The sequence below is a fragment of the Theropithecus gelada genome, chromosome 3 (genome assembly GCF_003255815.1).
Source record: "Theropithecus gelada isolate Dixy chromosome 3, Tgel_1.0, whole genome shotgun sequence".
Lineage (NCBI taxonomy): Eukaryota > Metazoa > Chordata > Mammalia > Primates > Cercopithecidae > Theropithecus > Theropithecus gelada.
This window is the reverse complement of record NC_037670.1, coordinates 182,107,825-182,126,476: the sequence shown is the minus strand read 5'-3', so window position 1 is coordinate 182,126,476 and position 18,652 is coordinate 182,107,825. Positions and strand designations below refer to the sequence as shown.

General features: G+C 48.3%; 1 protein-coding gene across 2 annotated transcripts in view; it reads left to right on the top strand.

Annotated features, from left to right (window-relative positions):
- PTPRN2 (protein tyrosine phosphatase, receptor type N2) overlaps positions 1-18,652 on the top strand; it is an 898,882-nt gene that overhangs the window by 384,910 nt on the left and 495,320 nt on the right. For both annotated transcript variants that reach the window (XM_025379168.1, XM_025379167.1), the window contains exon 6: positions 7,171-7,531. In XM_025379168.1, the coding sequence (XP_025234953.1) occupies positions 7,171-7,531 (361 nt within the window). The remainder of the gene's footprint in view (positions 1-7,170; positions 7,532-18,652) is intronic.

Here is an 18,652-nt window from a genome sequence, read left to right as displayed (position 1 = left end):
GAAAACGTGTGTTATGTGGTCAAAAGATGTCCCGACTTGGGCTTCCTAATTTGTTTTGGATCCTCGGTGCAGGAGAACAGCTGATGAGCATGGGCAGAGACCAGTGCGCACACAGGAGTCTCCTCCACTCAGCGTCTCCCGCCGTGTGGGACTCCCCAGATCTCCTGGCCTTCCTGTCAGCCTGAACTCATAATTGTGCCGTTGGGACTGGGCTGGGTGGATCTCCAGGGGAGACATGTTTGTCAAAGGAAGAGGCCTGATTTTTAGCTCTGGTACCCCTGACCCCAGTAAAGTTGGGATCGAGGAGAGTCACTTCCTCAGCGGTGCCACTGTTTGGCAGGTGAGGGGTACAGTGCAGGGCGTGGCTCTATGAACTGCATCAGCTGGCTCCAGGAAGCAGCTCTGATTTCCTCCATCTGAAGAGAATCACATTCTTCCAAAACCAGGATTGCTTTTCTGAACCTCTGTAATAGTATTCTTTCAATTACGGTTGTTAACATCTGTGACTCAACTCCTATTTCAGTCTGCAAGATGTGTGAGGACAGGGCCACGTCTGAGTTATTCTTCCTTCACGGAAGTCCAGGGCTTGGCACACAGCAGCAGTAGAAGTTTGATGCTGCTGACAGTGGGGGTGACACTGATGGTGGGATGCTGCTGTGGATGGTGAGGTGATGATGGTGCTGCTGCTGATGATGATGGTGATGGTGGGATGATGATGGTGGGCATGCTGCTGTTGATAGTTGAGGTGATGATGGCAGGGATGATGTTGATGGTGGAAGTGATAATGGTGGGGATGCTGCTGTTGATGGTGGAGATAGTGGAGATGCTGTTGTTGATGGTGGAAGTTGTTGCAGGAAGTCAGGGACCCCAAACAGAGGCACTGGCTGAAGCCACAGCAGAAGAACATAAATTGTGAAGATTTCATGGACATTTATCAGTTCCCAAAATTAATACTTTCATAATTTCTTATGCCTGTCTTTACTGAAATCTCTGAACATAAATTGTAAAGATTTCATGGATATTTATCACTTCCCCAATCAATACTCTTATCATTTTCTATGCCTGTCTTTAATCTCTTAATCCCATCATCTTTGTAAGCTGAGGATGTATGTCACCTCAGGATTGTGTGATGATTGTGTTAACTGTACAAACTGTTTGTAAAACGTGTGTTTGAACAATATGAAATCAGGGCACCCTGAAAAGGAACAGAACAACAGCAATCTTCAGGAAACAAGGGAAGATAACCTTAAGGTCTGGCTTCCTGAGGGGTTGGGCAGAATGGAGCCATATTTTTCTTCTTGCAGAAAGCAAGTCAGAGAAATATTGCTGAATTAGTTTCCCAGCAAGGAATAACCCTGGGGAAGGAATGCATTCCCAGGGGTAGGTCTGTGAATGGCCGCTTGGGAGTGTCTGTCTTATGCGGTTGAAGATAAGGGATGAAATACACCCTGGTCTCCTGCAGTGCCCTCAGGCTTACCGGGATTGGGAAATTCCAGCCTGGTGAATTCTAGTCAGACCGGTTGTCTGCTCTTGAACCCTGTTTCCTGTTAAGATGTTTATCAAGACAATGCGTGCCCAGCAGGACATGGAACCTCATCAGTAATTCTAATTTTGCCCTCTGCCTTGCGATCTTTTATTGCCCTCTGAAGCATGTGATCCCTGTGACCTCTCCCTATTCATACACCCCTCCCCTTTTGAAATCGCTAATAAAAGCGTGCTGGTTTTGCGGCTCAGATGGGCATCACGGAACCTGCTGATATGTGATGTCACCCCCGGAGGCCCAGCTGTAAAATTTCTCTTTGTACTCTTTCTCTTTATTTCTCAGACTGGCCAACACTTAGGGAAAATAGAAAAGGACCTACATTGAAATGTTGAGGGCTGGTTCCCCGATAGGAAGTGATGATGGTGAAGATGCTGCTATTGATGGTGGGATGATGCTGATGGTGAGGGTGATGATGGTGGGGAAGCTGCTGTGGATGATGGGGTGATGATGATGGTGAAGGTATTGATGGTGAAGATGCTGTTGTTGATGATGGGGTGATGATGGTGAAGGTGTTGATGGTGGAGATGCTGTTGTTGATGGTGGAAGATGATGATGGTGGGGATGCTGCTGTGGATGGTGGGATGATGCTGATGGTGAGGGTGATGATGGTGGTGATGCTGGTGATGATGGTGGAGATAGTGGAGATGCTGTTGATGGCGAAGGTGATGATGGTGAGGATGCTGCTATTGATGGTGGGATGATGCTGATGGTGAGGGTGATGATAGTGGGGATGCTGTTGTTGATGATGGGGTGGTGATGATGGTGAAGGTGTTGATGGTGGAGATAGTGGAGATGCTGTTGTTGATGGTGAAGGTGATGATGGTGAGGATACTGCTATTGATGGTGGGATGATGCTGATGGTGAGGGTGATGATGGTGGGGATGGTGCTGTGGATGGTGGCATTGACACTAATGGTGATGATGATACTGCTGATGACTGCCATTTGTCAAGTTCCTCCTCTGAATTGTGTGCTGAGCAAGGCACTTTTACCTATACTCTCCCTAATCCTCACAGCAGGTTTTAAAGAAAACAGAATTATTTTTCTAGTTTTGCAGGTGGTGAAAGTGAGGCTTCAAGTTTACACAGTTTACACAGAGCTGACAGGATTGGGCCAGTCTCTCAGTGAGCCTTCTTTCCTGCTGGCTTTTACATTGTGTGGGCGACTGGGTTCTACTTCTCCTCGTATGGAAATGCAGTGGGTTGAAGAATATTCCCAGTAGAATATCATGTCAGCTTAAACATTAGCAGACTTTGGCAGAAGCTCTCCAATGCTTCATACCCACAGCTGGGCTACCCCAGAGATGCTTAGCCGGATTTCTCTTACACATAGTTTGAAGAATTCATGCACAGGAATGTCCATCGCATGTACTAGAAATTGGCCCATGTCCATGCCTTTAGGCTGCTAATTTCCAGGTTTGGGCACCTATGGTCTTAAAAATTATTCCACATTGTCTTTGGAAACCTCCCATCATTGGTATGTTGAAGTGAGACTGAAAACATCTTCACAATTGGGCATTTGAAAATGAGTCACAGAATTTTAAACTCAGAGCTGAGAGTGGAAGAAAAAGTCTAATTGGATAGTTCCTCATCAGTTGAGGTATGGATTTCCTGACTGCTTTAAAGAACATGAAGGTATAGGCCAGGCATGGTGGCTCATGCTTGTAATCCCAGCACTTTGGGAGGCCGAGGCGGGAGGATCACTTGAGGTCAGGAGTTAGAGACCAGCTTGACCGACATGGTAAAACCCCGTCTCTACTAAAAATGCAAAAAAATTAGCTGGGCATGGTGATGTGTGCCTTAATCCCAGCTGCTCAGGAGGATGAGGCAGGAGAATCACTTGAACCCAGGAGGTAGAGGTTGCAGTGAGCTGAGATCGCATCATTGCACTCCAGCATGGGCGACAGAGTGAGACTCCATCTCAAAAAAACAAACAAACAAAATAACAAACAATGAAGGTATAATAAGGTAAAGTAAATAATAGTAATAATAGTAGTAGTCATAGCCATTAACCCTCCTGTGCCAGATACTATTATTATTATCCTTGTTTTACAGATGACTTAAATAAAGTGCTGAAGCACTAAGGTCGTAGCATTGGTGGTAGTTTAAACCCAGGCAGCTCCAGAGCCAGTTCCCTTTCCTTGGGGACCTCAAACCACAAAACAGCCAGTCAGCGGGAGAATACTTTTCTTCACTGCCCTTGTTCCCAACTCTCAGGTCCTCTTGGTTATGGGATGGTCACTACCTTGGTGAGGAACACCGCAGCGTCTGCAATCATCTATTGAGTCGCCGGAGTGGCTTGCGAAAACCGATGTTTGCTGTTATTTCTACAGGCTCTGTTGTTTGTGCTAACTACTGAAATATTCTTTTTCCTCTTCACCTTAATTTGATTCAGAACATAAACCAAAAATAGATTGTTTATCCAAGTCTACTGCACAGATAACACTCTGCTGTGATTGTGTAATGCACTGAACCTAGTCAGTCCTGCACCTGGAGCCTCCAACTCAACTTTAATTAAAGGCCTTTTGAGTGGAAGCTCCAGGTGACTGCATTCATAGCAATGAGGGGAGAGCCGCTTGCAGACACATAACAAGGGGTTTGGACGCAGATCCCCAGCCCCCAGCACGGTGGCTGACCAGGTGTTCAGAGACAGCCTGTGCAAGAGGGAGTGCAGGCTGAGCTGGAGATTGACACTTACACCCAATTTGTGGGAAATTGCTGGAGGGGCTGTTTGTTGTGGTGGCATTCACTGTCTCTCACTCGCTCGCCCTCGCTCTTTCTCATGCTCTTGCTCTCTCACATATTCTCTTTCTTAAGGGAAGAATAGTTGATTTCAGCTAGTCCTTGGACACAATTAAACAATTTGGATGATAGCTAAAGTCCCATCACTTTAGAAATAATAATTAAAATATCTTAGAGATAATGGCTGGGTGCAGTGGCTCATGACTGTAATCCCAGCACTTTGGGAGGCTGAGGCAGGCCCCTCACTTGAGGTCAGGAGTTCGAGACCAGTCTGGCCAACATGGCAAAACCCCATCTCTACTAAAAATACAAAAATTAGCTGGGCACAGTGCCACACGCCTACAATCCCAGCTACTCGGGCGGCTAAAGCAGGAGAACCGTTTGAACCCCGGAGGTGGAGGTTGCCGTGGGCTGAGATGTGCCCCTGCACTCCAGCCCGGGCAACAATGAGAGACTCCATCTCAAAAGAAAAAAAAAATCTTAGAGATAATGTCCGATTTCCTTTTTTGACAGAAGAAAATTGAGTCTCTAGGGGTCAAGTGATTTACCCAAGTTCATATATGAGAACTGAAATTAGAACCTGATTCAAACTGGCCGGGCGCAGTGGCTCACGCCTGTAATCCCAGCACTTTGGGAGGCTGAGGCAGGTGGATCACTTGAGGCTAGGAGTTTGAGACCAGCCTGGCCAACATGGTGAGACCCCATTTCTACTAAAACATACACACACGCAAAAGTAGCCAGGTATAGTGTTGTGTTCCTGTGGTCCCAGCTACCTGGGAGGCAGAGGCATATGAGAATTGCATGAACTCAGGAGGCAGAGGTTGCAGTGAGCTGAGATTGTACCACTTCACTCCAGCCTGGGTGAAAGAGGGAGACTCTGTCTCAAAAAACAAAAAACAAAACAAAACAAAAAAAACACCATAAAAAAACAAACAAAAAAACCCAACCTGTATCAACCCATTTCCCAACTCCCAGGTTGCTATTCAAAAATCTAACCCAGAGAATGAACCCAAATATTTTCAGAAATAGCCAGACTCAGGAGTCGGATCCCCTTACCTTACTGCCAGTGATGGCTGCACACCCGTAGCTAGATGCTGAGGTGTCCACCTCCACTGACACGACATTGATCATGTGCCCCAAGGAGGTGCAGCTAGAAAATATGAACGGATGGGATTTAAACTGTGTTGTCCACACACCCATGCGTGGCCCCACGGAGCTCAGTGTGTGTGTCCAGGACTCGAAAGTCTCTCAGCTGGAAATTATTCATACTCAGCTTGTCCGTGACATTTTGATGAAGCCCAAGTCCGAGGTAGAATATGGGAACTTTTCACGTTTTTACAGCTGCCCTAGAGGTGAGGATAACTGGGCCTTGGTTTGTCTAGTGACACAAAGTGTGACGAGGACATGTCCTCTTGGGGAGTTTTACTAAATGAGTGAGGAGAAAATATAGACAGAAATCCCATGAAAGACTGTTAGCCAGGGCATTGATTAGTAAATGATGTGATAGGTAATTATCGAACAAGACACGCTGGCATCTTCCCAGCTGCAGAACATTGCAGTTACAAGATCAGGCAGCAAACATGTTTCAAGTCATCAGTAAAGAAGTTGGAATGAAGGCCTCCAGACAAGGCACTTGAGGCCTCTGCTGAGGGTTGCTGAAAGAGAGATTCAGGTATTGGGGAGCAGCTTTTCGGGGTTAAAGTAAAGACCAGTGCAGGCATAAAATATGAACAGACATTTCTTCAGAGAAGAGGTAGGAGTGGTCAATAAGGGCATGCCAAGAGGCAGCATCATTAGCCACCAGGGAGGCGCTGCCGAGCCTCACGAATGTGCCTGGGAGTGGCTCCTCTCATTGCTGTGAAAGCAGTAACCCCGAGCTGCCGTGCAAAGGACCATTAGTTAAAGCTGAGTTGGAGGCTCCAGGTGCAGGACATACTCGGCTTAGCGCATTATGCAAATGACACAGCGCGGTATTGCTTTCCAACCGCTAGGATGACCATAATAAAAACAGAAGGACAGTAGAAAGTGTTGGCAAGGATGCAGAGGAACTGGGATCTGCATCCATTACTGGTGAGCTTTTTCGTGGTGCTGCTGTGCTGGAAAACAGCTTGGGAGTTCCTCTATCAGTTAAATGTCGAGTTACCACGTAACATCCTCAAACAAACCCAAGACAATTGAAAACACATCTATACAAAGACTCATAAATGAATACTCAGAGCAGCACTATTCAAAATAGCCAAAAGGTGGAAAAAAGCAAATGTCCACGAACTGATTGATGAATTTTTAAAATGTGGGATATACATGCAGTGGGATAGTACTCGCCTTAAAGAGGAAGGACGTCCAGGCCCATGCCCCGGCATCGGCATGGGTGCACCTGAGGACATTACGCTGAGGGAAGCGAGCCAGACACAGATGCCACACGTGGTGTGATTCCATTTACACGAAATGTCCAGAGGAGACTCGTCCGTAGAGACTGAAAGTGAATGAGCAGTGTCGGGGTGGGAGGGAGGAACGGGGACACTGCAAAGTCTCTTTTCAGGTGATGCGGATGTTCTGGACTTAGTAATGATGTTTCACAACTCTGTGAATACACTAAAAACTGCTGATGTGAGTGAATTATCTCCATGAAGCTGTCATTAAAAATAACGCAGGATCAAATATGAAATAGGGACCTGAGTTGGTGAGAGTGAAAATGAGAGTCCTGTTTTGGCTTTACATTTCAGAGATGTCCAGGGCTGTGTAGGACCTTGAAACCTGAGACCAAAGGGCATCTTGGTACCCCCAGGGCTGTTTAGGACCTTGAAAACTGAGACTGAAGGGCATCTTGGTGCCCCCGGCTAACGATGGAAACGCGACTCTTGCTCTGTTTTGCTCTCCTGCCCCTCCAGGGTGACGACCGCTTCTCCAAGAGCATCCTGACCTATGTGGCCCACACGTCTGCGCTGACCTACCCTCCCGGGCCCCAGGCCCAGCTCCCCGAGGACCTCCTGCCACGGACCCTCAGCCAGCTCCAGCCGGACGAGCTCAGCCCTAAGGTGGACAGCAGTGTGGAGAGACACCATCTGATGGCAGCCCTCGGTGCCTATGCTGCCCAGAGGCCCCCAGCTCCCCCTGGGAAGGGCAGCCTGGAGCCGCAGTACCTTCTGCGCGCCCCGTCCAGAATGCCCAGGCCCTTGTTGTCGCCAGCCGTCCCCCAGAAGTGGCCCTCACCTCTGGGAGATCCTGAAGACCCCCCCAGCACAGGGGAAGGTGAGCCAGCCTGCGTGGTGTTTCTTGTTTGCTGACTGTCCTCTGTCTGGCCCCTCCTAGTGACAGACGCACTACATTCTTCCCACACGGGGGTCTGCACACCGCACTCCCCCTGAGGACGTGCAGCAGGAGTGGGGCACGATGTGGGGAAGGGTCCCTTCGGCCCTCATACCCTCTCTGTGCTGGGAAGGAGTATGTGGTCATTTCAAGACCTGGGAATGCAGTGGTCGGCAAGAGGCAGGAGGTGATCCTGAGGGTGGGACAGAGAAGGCGCTGCTGAGGGTGTGAGGATAGTGAACACAGCAGCCAGTGGGAGGGCGAGGTGATCCTGAGGGTGTGAGGACAGTGAAGGCGGCGGCCGGGGGAGGAGGAGATGATCCTGAGGGTCTGGGGACAGTGTGTGTTCCCTTCTTACTTCTCGTTCATCCCTTCCCCAGATTTTACGATTTCACAATTTTACTGCTGAAGCTGATGGATGGGGCGGGGAACATGGCTTGCAGGATGGGTCTGGCCCACAGCTTTTGTCGTCCTGTTATGGAAAATTGAATATGTTAAGTCCAGTGTCCTTTGTCGCTGAACTCACCCCTCCTGTGGTCCAGCATGTGGCCCCGGCCCATATTTATGGCAGTGTGCCGCGTCTTCCGAAGCCCCATCTGGATTTCGTGCTGCTCACCGTGGGCTGGGTGAACAGTGTCGGCTGTGCCAAGACCGTGGCTTCTGGTGTCGCTACCTGAGTTAACCCACGTCAGGGCGGGCCCGGGGAGAAGGGCGTTTGCCGGTTCCTGTGGCTCTGTGATATGGAGAAGGTTCTGACCCATTTATTTCCCAACACCTTTTTCCCAAGACCATCCTGCAGTGGATTGTGATAAAATATGACTTCCCCTTTGGAAATAACAAACACTAAAATCAAGTAGATAACGGTTTTCACAAACATTGCCTGAGCGTCGAGTTATGTGAGCGCTCCATGCTCCTTAAGTGAAGGCTGAATGGGAGCCACTGAGAGCGAGGGTCAGCTTCTCTGCTGTCTGCAGCCGGAGGCTCTCCTGCCCTCGCTCTTTGTTGGTTCGTGCAGCCGTTATGGCAGATTTTAAATAGAAGGAATGTGAAGTTGCAATTAGAGGGAAGGATGTGTGACCATCACCAGTGCTTTCTCCTTGTTCCTGTCTTGGAGGAGAAGGACGGCGGAGGAGGCCAATGCCACACTTGAGTGAGCGCTGCTGGAGCATTCATGGTGCTGTTTGCCACGGGAGCTGCCCGCCTGGAGTGGCCACTTTCCCTCCAGCACCTCTCCCTCTGGGGGGCTACGTCTCCTCTGTTCTAAGTCATGCTCTATTCCAAGAAACCCCTTTTCTTGATGGTCCTCCCTCCTGCTCTCTCTGTGTACTAGACACCATCGAGGGTCTTCACTGCCTCCTGCGCTTTCGTGGGTACTGGACGCTATCAGGGGGTCTTCACTGCCTCCTGTGGGTACTAGACACCATCAGGGGTCTTCACCGCCTCCTGTGCCCTCGTGGGTATTAGACACCATCAGGGGTCTTCACCGCCTCCTGTGCCCTCGTGGGTATTAGACACCATCAGGGGTCTTCACCGCCTCCTGTGCACTCGTGGGTATTAGACACCATCAGGGGTCTTCACCGCCTCCTGTGCCCTCGTGGGTATTAGACACCAAGGGGGTCTTCACCGCCTCCTGTGCACTCGTGGGTACTGGACGCTATCAGGGGGTCTTCACTTGTAACCTTGGGTCCCGTGTAGCTGCCGAGCTTCCCGTTCTCCTGCAGCTCAGTGTGGCCTCAGCCCTTGGCCACACGGCTGAGGTCACCTTCAGCTTCTCGTCTCAGCCGTCCGTGGCCCTCCCCGGTGCCGGCTGCCCCTCCACCTGCATGCTTCTGCCTCTGTGCTCCTTCTAGTGGGATCACGTTGGGTCGTCCTCTTGCTTCTCTAACGTCCCTTCTCTCTATCCTATCCCATCTCCCACAACTTAAAAAACCCCATTCACCTCTGTCCTCATTACTGGGAACAGAAAGCAGTAAACATCCTCACCCCCATCAAAGGGAGGGAAACCCAGCTGGAGAGCCCGGTGTGGGTGAGCGCGCAGAGAGAATAGGGCATGCTGCAGCTGTGCGCGCCCTTCCTACGCGCGCTCCTGCTCTGCGAGCATTTCCTATGCATCCAGGGAGCTTCGCCTCTCTGCCTTGGCACCTTCTCCTTCCTCCCACACCCCAGGGTATGGATCTTCGGAAAAAGCGTCCTGAACGTGCTTTCTCCACTCTCCCGTGATCCCTCCGATTTACACAATGTGCCTGGCATTCTTCCTGAGCTACCCTGCAATGCTGGTGATCTTCTGATTGGTGATCACTGTTTTCCTAATCGCACTGTGTGCTTTACAAAAGCATCATGTAAAACGGCAAATATGAAATATGCAGAGAAAATTGAGAACCCCATATAGGCATCACCTATGAAATACACAGAGAATATTGAGAACCCCGTACAGGCATCTCCTATGAAACAGAGAATATTGAGAACCCCATATAGGCATCACCTGTCGGCCACAGATGGTGACTCTCAGGCTTTCCTGGTACTCCTCTGCACCCACTACAGCCCCCTGCTCTGCCCTGGGATGATTCGAAAGCAAATCCAGACATGGAATGATGTCTCAAGATGAGAGGCCCTAGCTAGTTAGACATTCTCAACACACAAAGAGCAACTGCACCCAAGCAGGAAGGGAGGACCCTGCGATGATGCCGGGGAGCAGAAAACTTCTTTACAGGTCAGAGAGCAGGGCCGCCCTCCTGCCGCACGGTCGGGTCCAACATGAGACCCTGGCTGTTCAGTCTTCAGAGAGTGAGAGGGAAGACCCACGCGTACCTGCTCCCAAAGAAGCAGTCAGTCAGCGAGGCTGCAGGCTGCACACATATGACAAAAGTTCACCTGGTAAAAGCTTTAAAAAGAGACCCTCTTCTGTCATTTGTTCATAATTCACATCTGGTCTGCTTCCAAAGAGCTTTAAAGCAGGTTCAATCGAAGGCCTATCTAAGGTGGGGTGACGGGGAGGACAGCAGGTGATGTGCAGTGGCCGGTGAAGGAATTTGGGGCTCATCCAGTTCAGCATCTCCAGTTTCCCCGCTTGACACCTGACAGTCATGGACCTCGTTGCTGTCTCCATAGTTTGCCTTTTCCTGAATGTTCTGGGGTTGGAACCGTACAATCTGTGGCCTTTTCACAGTCACATGCCTTCAAGATTCCCCCGTCTTTTCATGGCTCATTTCTCTTTAGTGCTGAATAATACTGTATTATGACATTATAATCCATAACATCCCATTGTATAGATGGGCCACAATTTATTCGCCTGCTGAGGAACAGCTTGGTTGCTTCCATGTTTTGGCGGATTATTCATGAAGCTGCCTGCCATCAGCACCCTCATGCAGGTTTTTGTGTGGGTGTCAGTCTTCAGCTTCTACTGGTAAGTACCAAGGAGTGTAATCACTGGATCACATAGTAAGAGAACGTTTGGTTTTGGAGGCAGCCACCAAACTGTCTTCCCCAGTGGCTGTGGCATTCTGCGTTCTGCGTGTCACCAGCAGTGAACGAGCTGCTGTTGCTCCACATCCTCGCCTGCATTGGGTGTTGTCAGTGCTCTGGGTTCTGGCCGTTCTGAGAGGTGTGTGGTGGTGTCTCGTCGTCATTTGCATTCACATTTCCCTGATGATGGAGGAAGCAGAGCATCTCCACATGCTTGTTTTCCTCTGTGTGTCTTCTTTGGTGAGGTGTCTGTGGTGGTGTCCGGGCCATGTTTTAGTTAGGCTGTTTGTTTCCTTATTGTTGAGTTTGTAAAAGTTCTTGAGTATGTTAGATATTGGTCCTTTATCAGATATCAGATACATCTTCTGTAAACGTTTTCTCCCAGTCTGTGGCTTGTCTTTTCATTCTCCTGACAGCGTCTTTTGCAGAGCATTAGTTTTTATTTTAATGAAGTCCGACTTACCAATTATTTTATTCATGGATTTTGCCTTTGGTGTTGGATTTTAAAAAGTCATCACCAAACCCAAGGTCATCTAGAGTTTCTCCTCTCTTACCTTTAAGGAGTTTTATGGTTTTTCATTTTATAATGAGTTCTGTGATCCATTCTGAGTTAGTTGTGAAGGGTGTAAGGTCTGCATCTGGAATTGTTTCTGTGCATGTGTACGTCCAGTTGTCCAGCACCATTTGTTAAGAGGCGATCCTTTCTCCATAGCATCAACTTTGCTTCCTTTCAAAGCTGGGCTGACCTCATGTCTGTGGACCCATGTCTGCGCTCTCTGTTCTGTTTCATTGATCTGTTTGTCTGTGTCACCAACCCCACCCTGCCTGGATTCCTGTGGAGTTGGAGGGAGTCATAACGATGGGTGGAGTGCGTCCTAACAATGGGTGGTGTTGTCCTCCACCTTTGTTCTTCTTCAGTATTGTGTTGGCTGTTCTGGGTCACTCGCCTCTCCATGTAAACTTTAGAATAAATTTGCTTGTATCCAAAAAATGACTTGCTGGGATTTTGACTGCAATTTCATTAAATTCATAGATCAAGTTGGAGGACTGACATGCTGACAATATTGAGTCTTTGGGAGCCAGTCGTAATCCTGAAAGATACAGTCCTGAATGCCATAATTCTGAATGTTAAGATCCTGAAATATCAAAATCCCTAAGGTCCCTAAAAGCCCGAAAATCACAGTCTCAAAATATCAAAATCCCAAAAACGTAATTCTGGAAAAAATTGTTTAAAAGACATTTATTTACATTTTTAAAAGGGAATTTATTTGCAAAACATATAAAATCATGACAAAACACTTCATAGGCCATTTTGCACAATAAAATAAGCGATAATAACATTCGTATTTTTGCAGGCACGAGCCCTCAGATATCTTGACGACAGTTGCGTGGGCATAGCAGTTATGAGCAAATGAACCGTGTTCATGAAGACATAGGTCAGGAAGGGAGATGTATAAAAGCGACACTCTGCTTGGTAATTGTGTGCACCCAGCTGTATAACTGCAGGCTTCTGAAATACCTTGATGAACAGCCTAAGTCTTTTGACGAGATCAGTCAAAAACCCTGATGGGTCACCGCTGCATAAACAGTCGAAGAGCTGAGATCTCAAGAAATTGTATCTTTCACAAATGAAGATGTACGAAAAGGACATTCTTCATTTGTTGAGGAAGTTGCAGTGTTTTTACGATGAGAACCAGGGAAGCTGATGGTGTAACTCTCAGTCTGAGGACCCAGGGATGGCTGATGTGAGTCCTGGAGTCCGAAAGCCAGCAAACCTGGGGCTCTGATGTCTGGGGCAGCAGAAGGAAAGTCTGCCCTAGTGCTCAGAGGGAGCCTAATTCACCCTCTGTGTTTGTTCTCTCTGGGCCCCAACTGTTTGGATGGTGCCTGTCCACCAACACTGAGGCAGACCTTTCCCCAGCCCACTCAGACTCCACCCTATCTCCCTGGAGACACCTCCCAGAAACACCCAAAATGAAGCTTTACTGGATTTCTAGGTGTTCCTTAACCCAGTCAAGTTGACACTTAAAACTAAGTCCACAGTTTCAACTCCTTATCAACTTAGCACACAACTCCTTAAATTATGCTTAATTTCCAAATAAAGACAATAACAAGGTAATAGCTCCACCCAGCAGGATGCAGCTCTTCTGTGATTATCATTTAGGGGATTTTAAACATTAGCAACATTAGACTTTTGGGATTTAGACTCTGTTTAGAGATTTTGATATTCAGAAATTTGGGGATTTCACTATTTGGAATTATGGCAGTTGGGATGGTTTCTTTTGAGATTATGATCCAAACCTGTGTCTTGCTAGCTGTGAGCATACGATATTTATACACTGTTTCTCCATTTCTTTACTTCTGCTTTCTTTCATCAGTCCTGTATTTTTTTTTCAAGTAGATACAGTACTTGTGTAATGCCATTCTTTCAGCTCAAGACTCTGATGACAGTGAAAGCATTTTGAAAATCACTTTGGGACATGCATCAGATGCCGTTTTCTAAATGAACCAATAACAAATAATGTGTGGGGTGTCCACTGTTGTAATCCTTGCTCATTGATCAAACACCAGCCACACTGAACAGGAAACAACACTGGTAACCAACCTGTTAGAATGCTTTCTTTCATCATCTTGGTTCTGCGCCCTCCAGAGCCTGAATGGGAATTACAAGACCCTAATTCGCATCATGACGGCTGACTTTTGGTTCTGAATTTCACATTGCAGCCTCTTCCCAACAAAGCTGGTATTTCTTCTATTCAGGCGTCTTATTATACTCTCACTTGTATGGCCAAGGTAATTACGGGTCTCCACCCAGCCAGCCGCTGTTCTATGGTGGGGCCCGTGGCGTTCATTTGGGAAGTGACTGGGAAACTCATGTGGAAGCTGGAAGAACTTGTTTCTGTCGCCGGCCATGCAACTCTCCAGCCATGCAAGCTTCGCATGGTTATGCCTGAGTTCACTCATTCATTCAGAAAGCTCTTGTGAAGTCCCAGCCAATCACTTGGGCTCCTGATTCTCCCGAGTTCACTCATTCATTCAGAAAGCTCTTGTGAAGTCCCGGCCAGTCACTGGAGCTTCTGATTCTCCCGCATTCACTCATTCATTCGGAAAGCACTTGCGAAGTCCTGGCCAATCACACGGGCTCCCGGTCCTCTCCCCTCATCCAAGATAAGCGTGTTCTGGTCCTCTTCTCCTTCGAGCCTCCCGTGAGCCTGAGGTCCTGCGTTGGCCGGTGTGGTGCCCACTTCCCTGTCGTGTTGGTGGTGGGAATCCCAGACTGAAAACCCTCACCGAGAAGGGCGTGTGCCCCGCAGCCCAGTCTCAGGAGGGCACTGAACCAAAGCTTTGACTTTTCACGGTGACAGCAGTAGACAATAATACAGAAAACACGAGGCCAATGCTTCCATCACTCTGGAGAAAATATGCCCACACTTTTGGGGTCATTTTCACTTGAAAGGAAGCACCTGCTGCCTTTTCATTTTTGAAGAAATTCATTCATATTTGAATGCAGGCCAGTGCTGCTTGGTATTCTAAATCCAAGCATGCCTCTTGGCTTAAAAAAAAAATTAGAAGAGAATTGGCCACCTAATCACTGGCACACAGAGGCGCCTCTCATAGGCTGCTCCAGGAGGAAGCCACTGATAAATTCTTAATCTCAGATCCATGCCCCTGGCTGGAGTTCACGAGCACCCTCCAAAGCAGGAGGAGAAGGCACCTATGTTATCAAAGCGCCTTTCATCCCAGCGAAACAGTCCCGTGCTCCGTGTGCACTGCCTGAGGCTTTTCTTCCTGCGCATCAGCACACCGTGGAGGCAGCAGCAGCGCCGTCTCTCCCAGGGGTGCTGGTGGGGGAGGGGTCACGCTGTGGCTTATATAGCCGGAGTAGGGATCCTCTCACTGCCCCTGGAGGACACACCCACTGCTCAGCAGCCCTGACGCGGATGCACCCAGTGCGGGGTGGCAGCGGCCGTGTGTGGCTGGCAGCCCCGGACCCGCGTGTGGCTGGCAGCCCCGGACCCGCGTGTGGCTGGCAGCCCTGGACCTGCACTGCTCAGCCCCGCCCAGCTCATGTCGTCTTCCAGCGGGAGGCAGCTCCCCCGTTTCTGCATCAGTGCAGTCACTGCCTTCAGATTTGGGAGAAGTGAGAGAGTCATCAACTCTGCCCCCATGTGAGAAATAATCTCTTCCACAGTGTTCGGCTGATGCCCTTTCGGACTCTGCTTAAACGCCTATGAGGTCACTGCTTTCCTGCCAGGCCCGTGCTGCTGTGAGCCAGCTGCAGCTGCATCTGCTGGAAGGAGTTTTACTTTGAGAATTGGGTTGAAATTTGCGTCTGTCTGACTGGGAATTGTTAGGGCACCTAATGGCACTTCACTAACACTGCCCCCCTGAGGTTTTCCTCCCACCACCCTCCGCCGTGGCTCTATGGGGAGGCCTTCCAGAGCCACATGGAACAGGGGTGCTGTCCGCCGTGGCTCTAATGGGGAGGCCTTCCAGAGCCACATGGAACAGGGGTGCTGTCTGCCGTGGCTCTATGGGGAGGCCTTCCAGAGCCACATGGAACAGGGGTGCTCTCCGCTGTGTAAGCACAATGGGGAGGCCTTCCAGAGCCACATGGAACAGGGGTGCTGTCCACTGTGTAAGCACAATGGGGAGGCCTTCCAGAGCCACATGGAACAGGGGTGCTGTCCGCTGTGTAAGCACAATGGGGAGGCCTTCCAGAGCCACATGGAACAGGGGTGCTCTCTGCTGTGTAAGCATCCTCCACGTATGATGTCATCCTTCCCGTCACTTTTCCAAATCTCCCCAGTTCCAACCTGAACGCTGTTGGTTGATGGAGACCACTGATTACATGGTGACGCTTCCGCTCTGAGGGCACAGAGCAGGTGCAGGGAAGGCGCTGGAGGAGCCTTTCCCCTTCCTGCAGGCGAGTGTGTCACAGGCTGGAACTGGGGGCTCAAGGCCCCGGGACGTTCTGCGCAGCAGTTGGTTCGCTTCGGGTCTGATCTTGCCGAGCATCTGACTGTAGCTGTGTGTTCACCTGCCCTCTCCACCGGCATTTCTAGAACTTTTCAAGATAACTGTTCCCATTAAGAGAGCATTTCTATAGATGTCAGCTTAGCTCATTTAGCAAATGTGGGCAGCTCCAAAGTTCCAACCCTGAAACATCTGTGAAACGTTTTCTCTTCTGGTCTTACCTGCCATCCAGTCCATGGCGGGCCGCGTTACCTGTCATCTGTCAGTTCACATTCTGAGTGTGCAAACTGACACTAACGTGAACCTAAAGGAAGCATTCTTTAGAAAGCCATTTGACTGCCAATCCCCACACCCCACTGAAGTCACGTCATTAATGCCAGAGCTAATTTGATACATTTTTTTCTTCTTTGCCTCACTATTGCATTCAATAGAGAAAGTGTTAGACTGGGTGAATGCAGAGCCCTGTGAGTATGACAGTGCAGGAGAAGCTTCCTCCCAGGCTGCAGTGTGGGCACTTTTCTTTAGTGAGGGAGAGATGCACGCCACTAAGCTGTGATGCTGTTACACCCTCAAATTGGAAGGAGCATACATTTTACTACATCTGTGTTGTTTCCAGTGAAAACAGACAGCATGCTGGCCTATGATTATGTCAGTTTCTCCCTGTGGAAGCCCAGATAAGGAGAGAATGCAATAATGAGCTCCTACTGAATTTACCTGAATCCTCTGCAAATACCCAAGTTTTGGGCTCCAGCAATTAAATGGGCTGTATGTCCTCTAAACCAAAGGAGCACAGTCCATTCCCCATGATGGTGGGTGATGGTGAGGATGGTGGTGATGATGATGGTGTTGATGATGGTAATGATAGTGTTGATGGTAATGATGGTGATGATGGCAATGATGATGATGGTGTTGATGATGGTGATGGTGATGATAATGGTGTTGATAGTGTTGATGGTGATGGTGATGATGGCGTTGGTGATGGTGATGATGATGGTGTTGATAGTGTTGATGGTGATGGTGATGATGGCGTTGGTGATGGTGATGGTGTTGATAGTGTTGATGGCGATGGTGATAATGGTGGTGGTGATGATGGCATTGGTGATGATGGTGTTGATAGTATTGATGATGATGGTGATGATGGTGATGGTGATGATGGTGATGGTGATGATGGCATTGGTGATGATGATGGTGTTGATAGTGTTGATGGTGATGGTGATTATGACATTGTGATGGTGATGATAGTGTTGATGGTGATAGTGATGATGATGGTGATGATAGTGTTGATAGTGATGGTAATGATGGCAATGGTGATGATGGCGTTGGTGATGGTGATGATAGTGTTGATGGTGATAGTGATGATGATGATGGTGATGATAGTGTTGATGGTGATGGTGATGATGACATTGGTGACGGTGAGGATAGTGTTGATGGTGATGGTGATGATGATGATGGTGATGATAGTGTTGATGGTGATGGCAATGATGATGGTGTTAATGGTGATGATAGTGTTGATGGTGATGGAGATGATGGTGATGGTGATGGTGATGATGGTGATGGTGATAGCAATGATGATGGTGATGATGGTGTTGGTGGTGGTGGTGCTGCTGATGGTGATGGTGGGTGTTCAGATGTGGCTGTGTACCTTCATGTATACGTGGTTGTAAAGGCACTTAGAAGCAAAAGCTGTTGTGCATGATTCCCACTGTCTTTGTGAAAACAATGTTGTGGTGAGGTTATCTGCAGGCTTTGCTGATTCTTTAAAGCTTGTACCATTTTGTTTGGAAGACCTTAGGATGACATGTAATTTCAGTAGGCCAGGCTGTGGCAGTTGAGCATGCAGAGTCATGTGAGCTGATGTCTTACTCCAGGCTTTACACATTTAATATCCTGACATTTTGTGTAATTGCCTTATGAGAGCCTACTTGGAGCACTGAAAGCTACTTAAAATGTCATTATAAACTGGCCAGATTGCAGAATTATGTGGTGTGGTTGATGGAACACAATGTTTTACTTTGATATTCTTGTTATCTGTGCTCTGTGCTGCAGCCCTTCTTCAACCCACCAGGGCTCACTGGACACTGCAAAACATTCTTCTTCATTTCTCTTCATCTTCAGATGGCGGGTAGTGGATGCTTCTGAGCTGACTCAGCATGTCCATACAATGCTGTGTGTGTGGTTTGTAGAGGTTACAGGGAGAGGATTCCTAGTACACGTTAACTGTTCTCCCATAAGCTTCCCAGCGACTTAGAATCTTCTCTTGTATACTTATGATTTTTTAAAAGTTATTTTTCATTAATGATAACCTAAAAAGTTTCTTTTTCAGATGAGGGGAAGTAATTTTTGGAATTGGACTTTATTATTCCATTTTGAATGTGGATATTTCTTATTATGGTGATTCTAAGAGGCCCACTGAAAATGCCTCCTGTTCTCTGGTCTTTACCATAAAGAACATGAGGTTTCATTTCAGGGCAGTTGTATTTCTGCTCTCCCATTCATTTAACAAGACTCGAACCAAAGGGAGTCAAGGGAAAAGGGATGCGTAGCAGCCATAAGAGAGAGTTTCTCTGAGTCGTTAAATGTTATAGCGATGTTAGAAGAAGGGACACAACTTCCTGTCACTGAATA